We start from the raw sequence: 7,500 nt of genomic DNA, 5'->3' as shown, positions 1-7,500 counted from the left end.
TATATGTATGGTTTCTTCCACATTGCCACTGATACACATATCAAGTACAGATTCAATCATCGATGGACATATTATAATTCTAAATATTGTAGCCAAATTGTCATGTGAAGCTCGCCCATTGAAACCCCCCCCCCCCCCCCCCCCATTGTACTCAAAGGACTCACTATTTATAGTCTGGATTGTTTATCCAGGAAAATAATAAGAAAAAATCACACCCAATGTGAAGTGAGCTGTGGTCGTGCTTGCATAACGTCTTCAGACTAGGATTTGAGTCTAGGATGTACAGGCTATGCTACACACACACGTTTTGCTATGGCAAAACGCTGAGGAAAAAGGCTACAGACACACGCACAGCCACTCTATGGAGCGGTTTACCACCGCTCAAAATACTAGACTATAACTATAATGTGTTGCCCTCTAGGCAACCACACTAATTAGACATTTTAATTATTTATAATAAAGGGCACCGGCCTACTCAGGAGTGATGCAAGTATGGAATGCATCCCCCATCCTCTTATGCGATACCCGTTGTACCCGCCTGTCTGTCTGGGTCCCTTTTATGCCCATATATGGAGATCTCTGTCTTGCCTCTCCTTGGCCCTGTATGCCCATATATGGAGATCCCTGATGTTGTCAGTATATGCCCATATATGGGTTCTGGACAACCACCCTCACTTGGGTCCACGGCGATGCACACCACGGCCAGTCGAACGGTTCTTGAGATACGCCAAAGGACAGATAAACATGCCCACATGCAGGCAACCTCCATGAGCTTACATCACAGTGCCATGTCAGAGTGTGACGTCATCAGTGACACCAGCAGCAAGTTTATATAAACAGCACTTGCGCTAGGGAGGGCTCCATATATGGGCAAGTGAAGTTTGTGACTCCCACCGTCCGAATGTTCGCCCAGAACCAAAAGTCAATATTAATAGAGGATTACACATTGTGAGTGCAGGGGATGTTCTTTTCTCCCTTTCTCCCAACACCAGGGAGTGGTAGATAGTATAAGATGCACTTGTGCTGCTGCTACCACCACAACAGCAATTACACACTAGGGATGGGACGATATGAACATTTCATATCACGATTATTGTGACAAAAGAAATCACGATTTACGATATTATCGCAATGATCAAAATCCATTATCCTGGGGCGGAACATTTTTTGGCAAAGACATTTGATAGAGAGTGAAAAAAAGACTGTATCAACATATATTATAAGTACGGTACCTTTTACCAATTATAGAGGATTTAAGCGGTACCCGATATGCAGCTCGGCAAATAAAAGGTGAATTGATCCCAGTGCATGACGGAGGACGATACCACGATAAATTAAATCTCCACGATACGATTATCGTGAGTGTTTTTTTATCACGATAAACGATAATATCGCTTATCGTCCCATCCCTATTACACACACAACAAATGGGCCGTCTGAATCAGAGTTTCTGTGACGTAGCTAGGCTTGTGTCAGAGCGAGCTGCATGCGTGCGTGTGCGTGTGGTATGCACAGCCATCTGCTTCCTGTAACACACACTTGACAGCGGAGGGGGATGGAAGGCGCACAGCGACCGACGTGGACAGTCTCGTCTTTTCTTAAGAGAAAGAGAACAACACGGAGAGCGAAACACTCAGAGGAGGCAGATAAAACAAGGCGAGAACGAGGAGAGAGAGAGCGCTACGGGGTTAAAGGAACAGCCCAGAGATAGATAGAGAGGAGAGAGGGGGAGGGATGGAATATGAGAGGGAGATAGAGAGAGAGAGGAGCAGAGTGGAGGGGGGCAGGGCACCGTGTACTCGCTGTCCTGCCGCCCGATTGGCCGAGGGAGGCGTCAGGCGGGCTGAGCTGAATTTAATCAAACGTGCGTCACACAGGCTGCAGCTCGGAGCCAACAGCCAGTCAGAAACTGCTGGAGGGGGCGGGGAGGTCTTGTTCAGAATTCATTTAGGACTGTCTGTTTTTAGCCGTGCTTTTGGGAGAATCTGTTGGCAGGCACAGTGAAGAAAAAAAACCTCAGGGCTCTCTACAGTATTTAACCCACAACGTGGAGCTTAACGACTGCGTGAAGCTCCGAATCACAACACATCGGATCGATGCAGGAAAGAGACTGAGAGAGGCTGGCGCTCTGTTTATTCCCTCCGTCTCTCCATATTCTTGCAACGTCTCTTGGTATAAAAATATCCCCTCTCTCTCTCTCTTTCACCCCCCGCCCCCCTCCTCCTCCCTGGAGTACCGGCTGTCTCAGGTGTTGTTTAGAACCGTCGCATCTACCCAGGGACCAGGCCAGAAAACATCCCACTATTCCCATGTTTTCGCCTGTAAAGCAATGAACTGCAATTCACTTGAAACACGTATGGGTCATCAGCTATTGAATGTATGGACCACGCAGCTGTTCTCAGTGCTGCAGGGCTTTCCTCCAAGACACACAGGAACAAAGAGAACCATACTGAACCGTGCACAACTCCCCTGTGGCGCGCGCACATACAAACACACAGATACACATACAAACCTTGAGTCTCAGTATCACAGGGAAACATACAGAGCTGATGCTGTTTCCATATATATGCTATATAGCTTTACTGTGCACTTTTTTACGAACGCTTGCGCGCGCACACACACACTCGTACACGGCAGCACATACACACATGAACACATGTGAAAACGCACGCGCGCACACACACACACACACACACACACACTAACCTGATCTCCTTAGTAAGCCTTATTCAGCATGTTGGCCTGGGGCAGCTCTTAGCCTATAGTGCAGCCTTAACCTCCCAGCTCAACAGAGCAGCTAAGCTAATCTGTCTTGGGTACAGCAGTACTAGTTGGCCAGGTCTCGCTAATAATAACAGCTTTGATGCTAACGCTCCATTAAACGGCTGGCTGGTCACCGAAATACAGGGAAGGGTCGGGCAGGGGGCTGGTCCAAACCAGCAGGGGAAAGCTGTGTGTGTGTGTGTGTGTGTGTGTGTGTGTGTGTGTGTGTGTGTGTGTGTGTGTGTGTGTGTGTGTGTGTGTGTGTGTGTGTGTGTGTGTGTGTGTGTGTGTGTGTGTGTGTGTGTGTGTGTGTGTGTGTGTGTGTGTGTGTGTGTGTGTGTGTGTGTGTGTGCGTGCGTGCGTGCGTGCGCGCGCGCGCAGCGCGCGCGCGCGTGCGTGCGCGCGCGTGCGTGTTGTTCACTTAGCCGAGGAAACCTGTCCTTTTTATACAGTGTATGGCTGGGCTGTTTATGTTATCTAATTATGTTCAACAGAAGGCTGGAAAGAGGTTAAAAATATATATATAAAAAAAAACCATCTCATAGAACAACATGTAAACATTCAAGTCTGTACACCTCAAAATCTTGAACGGAAATTTTAAGCTGCAATGTGGATTCATATCCTATTTTATGAATTTTGGATTTCTGCACGAGCACCAGCATTTTTTTTACTTGGCCTGTTTGGGCATGGGAGATGCACTACTGGTTGACCTCTGGGCATGGGAGATGCACTACTGGCTGACCTCAGAAGTGGCGTATTTTCAACATACTTTTCAGTTGAGATTAACTTTCACCTTTGTCGAGTGGCATTTATTGAAAGGGGTGTGTTAAGTATAAAGGAAGCTTTTCACGTCTATTATCATGACACATGAAGAGAAAAGGTCTGATGTTATGAGTGAATAAAGTTCCAGAGGTATTAACGCATTGCTTCCTTTGTCTGTGTCTCTCTATCCAGTGCCAGAGCCTGCTCCTATCAAGCCCAGTCCCGGTCCACACCACTACCACCTCCACCTGCACCCCTCTGCCAGCCCCACTCTGTCCCTGTCCTCGTCCTCCGGCAATGGCAAGCGCGCCTCGTCCGGTGGCCAGCCCTCGACTCCGACGCCCCTTCAGCAGCAGCAGCAGCAGCCGTGCCAGCCGTCCTCTGCCAGCGCCCGCTACCCGCCCCGAGAGGTGCCTCCCCGCTTCCGCCAGCAGGAGCAGAAGCAGCTACTGAAGAGAGGCCAGCCGCTGCCCGCGGGAGCCCTCAGCGCTCTCATCCTCCCCTCCTCCTCCTCTTTGACCTCCTCGTCCCCATCATCATCATCATCAGCGTCTTCCTCGACTACTACTGCTGCCACCAGCAGCGCGGCCACACACTCCGCCACCTCCGCTGCAGGCAAACGCCACCCAGGTCAGTGCTGATGTAAATCCACCGTCCACCTTCCACACCAGTTTTTTATTTTAGTTTGAGTTGTTTTACGAGTGCACACAAGTAGTTTTAGTTTTAAGAATTGACTAGTTTTCAGTCGGACGACTCCAGACGACTCCAGAAGCTATTGTGAATGTTGTAGAATGCTTTCATAGAGTGTACGAAACTGCAGTCCGCTCATAAAGCTTAATACAGGCTGAGGCAATGCCTGGGAAACCCCTGTTCCAAGTGTTTTAGTTGTTTTCCAGTTCCATGCAAATAGAAGCTACAGAGCTATAGACCAGGACAAATGTTGGAAATCCCTCAGAACACATTGATACACCATACCTTTAGGGATAAACACACATGCACTCACACAGACACACACACACACCTTTCTACTCTCTACAGCCTGCGGTATCTTTTTAATGAACTCACCACCAGCAGTGCACTTACACTGAGACTGCCTGCAGGTGCTCATTGACCATGTGTGTTTGTGTCTGTCTGTCTGTCTAGTACTATGCAGTATGCACACGTTGCTAAGGATAAAACGTGGCCGTTAGTAAATACATGCTGTTGCTAAGGCTATATTTATTTTCCCCTAACTACTCTATTAGTAGTTTCATGCATCATGTTCAGAGTGTCTTTGTTCTTGATAGCTTTATTCCGGTACAGTAGCTAACCACGATCTCCAATGCTCCAATGTCCCTGGGACAATACCGTATAATACCGAATATAGGACGATATTTTATTCTAATAAACATATCCTCAAAATAGGGAGTCGTCCTATAATTGGGGATTAGACTTTTCACCGGGGAGATACGTTATGTATCTTTCAGGACCTTTCCCTGCTCTCTCACAGCCCCCGCGAGCTCCTACATTAATTACCGTCGCATCTGAATGATGAAACGGGCCGCAAAGCTTGATGGGAAATGTAGTGTTTGTTATTGTGCTTTTCACAGTCTGAGTTGTGAATGTTGTTTTTGAATAGAAGTTGACTTTGGTTAATGCAATACAATACAGCAGAATGTTATCTCTGTATAAGCTTTTCTATAATAATTTTACAATAATAACGTTTTTCTTTATAAATAACTTAATTGAAAAATAGGGGTCGTCTTATAATCAGAGTCGTACTAAATTCGGGCTAATACGGTATATTTTGAGGTGGGGGTCTGCAGCCAAATACATATAATCCTAGGCGTTGTTGTTGTGTGTGCTTGTAGATCTGCTACTTTCACTAGTTTTGTATGATGAAGCAGGGCTTTACTTTACGAAGAAAACTTTTGAAACTTGGAGATACAAGGTTTCTGGCCGACAGCAACGATGAGCATCTGTTGGCATCGCTCCTCGCTTCCTTCGCTCGCTCCGTCTTCTCGTCTGTCCCGTTGCTCCTCTGCTCTGTGCTGCCTTTCATTACCGACTCACATGTTTGCTTGGAGAGCATCAGTCATTCGGTAAACAAATCTGCAGCAGCTGTGGTGCAAAGGCTAACTAGTTGGCTAGCCAAGAGCCTTGGTTCAGCACCGGGCATTGCAGAACCAAATGATCCATGTCTAGTTTACATTCTCTGTCTGTCTGGCCATGGTTATTGCTTTTATACCTCAGTTCGCTGTGTAACCTTAGCCCCTTCTCTTGGATTCAGCTGAAGGCCTGCTGTTTGAAAGCCTCCTTGCAGATTTCTGTGGGGAACACGTTTACGTATTGGCCTCTGAATGTATTGTTATTCCAAAGTATTGAGTCTTAACACGTTCATTGTCGGGTATTAATTCATTAATAACCGCTACCTCTGTCAGCACCTCTGGCAGCGTTTTTAGCCGTATTTTACCGTATCTTTCGAGATCCACAGAATCCTTTTTCCAACACGGACGTAAACAAAACATGTGACGTTGGACAGACAGTGCCCTCTATCGGGATCACTGACAACACGGAAATGATGTAGATCTGCGCCAATGGCGGTCAAGTGTTATAGGAAATTACTTAGATCTATGTCAATGACATAAATGTGTTAAAGATCCAGTGCAATGACACAATTAGCTTAATGCTATGCCGTTTTTGATGGATAGGTGGTAAACAAATATGTAGGACGAGTTAGAGTCAGTCTAGCTTTCCATAGAACGTTGATAGCCACTTGCATGAAGTACATTGGGTATACCGTTATGAATCTGTTCTATTCTATTGACAACTCGAGTGTGAGTGTAATCATTTAGGTAACTTTATATTAACACGTCCTTTGTTAAATTATACCATGGAATTGAAAAAGCAATTCACATGGCACCATTTTTTGCTTATGGCCTTTAAACGTTTAAAATAAATGCATTTTTGATTATTGCAGTCAGTTGTCTTGTCTAGCATTAAATGGCAAAAATGCGCTATAAAACATTTATTTCCATTTGTGATTTGATGTCCTTTCTCTGCTTGATGACAATGACTGGTAAAGTATCTGATCTCATATAACTATATAAGAGTCTACATTACTCATTTGCCTCCTGGACCGCTGCTGGTAAGTTTTAACCTCTAATCTATAATAAACTCTGGATGCTTGCATAATAATAGAACATCCACTGAGGTAGAATCCACTTGACAGCCACTGTGGTAGCAGACTGATGACACCTTATGAAATTGAATTGGTAAAACATTATACAATGACGACAATGTGAATGTATGATAAAGATTATCATGCGTTCATCACATGACATTATTTAGGATGGTTATCTGTTAATAGCGGGTGGGTATTATTAGCATGTATCCATGTTTGAGATTAGAGGTAGCGCCGTGGTTTCACTTGCACTGACAATCCTACGAGCTGGCTAGAGCAGCCTCTCATCTACACACAAGGTTGAATTTAATATGAAATAATATACATTGTGGGACAATTATTAGGCAAAGGTTATTTAAATATTTGAAAGGAAAGTAACTTCTACCCTAACCCTAACCAGTTACGTTTTTTTAGTAGGTTTCGCAAATGAAAATTGCAAATACTCCAGTAAAGTAAAAAGTACCTCAGCATTGTACTTAAGTACGGTACTTGGGTACATGTACTTAGTTAATTAACACCGTACTGCCGTCCATTTGGCCCTTCACTCTCTCCAGGGCTTCTCAGGACAACATCGCCTGTAGCAGTAAAGCCCAGAGCAGAGCTGGGTACAGAGTACAGGCCAACCCACTGCTCCCCACACCACCCCTCCTCCCTGGTCCCTGGGGCCTCCCATTCACCGCCTGTTCTCTCCCTGTTTGCTCAGACAATAGCCCTGGGCTACTGCTGGCCGTCTTGTTGTAATACCAATGGCATATATTATTCATGGAGAGGACATTCTAGTTAAAATCAATGCTTGGCTGTCAGAAACGGGG

At 45.6% G+C, this 7,500-nt stretch overlaps 1 protein-coding gene across 4 annotated transcripts in view; it reads left to right on the top strand.

Annotated features, from left to right (window-relative positions):
* Positions 1-7,500, top strand: part of tnrc6c2 (trinucleotide repeat containing adaptor 6C2) — a 73,504-nt gene that overhangs the window by 32,728 nt on the left and 33,276 nt on the right. For all 4 annotated transcript variants that reach the window (XM_080721916.1, XM_080721915.1, XM_080721914.1 and 1 more), the window contains exon 4: positions 3,718-4,155. In XM_080721916.1, the coding sequence (XP_080578042.1) occupies positions 3,718-4,155 (438 nt within the window). The remainder of the gene's footprint in view (positions 1-3,717; positions 4,156-7,500) is intronic.

The sequence above is a fragment of the Nannobrachium achirus genome, assembly GCF_963921795.1.
Source record: "Nannobrachium achirus genome assembly, chromosome: 3".
In the NCBI taxonomy this organism is placed as follows: domain Eukaryota; kingdom Metazoa; phylum Chordata; class Actinopteri; order Myctophiformes; family Myctophidae; genus Nannobrachium; species Nannobrachium achirus.
The sequence above is the reverse complement of the archived record's forward strand: the minus strand, read 5'-3'. Positions and strand labels throughout refer to the sequence as shown.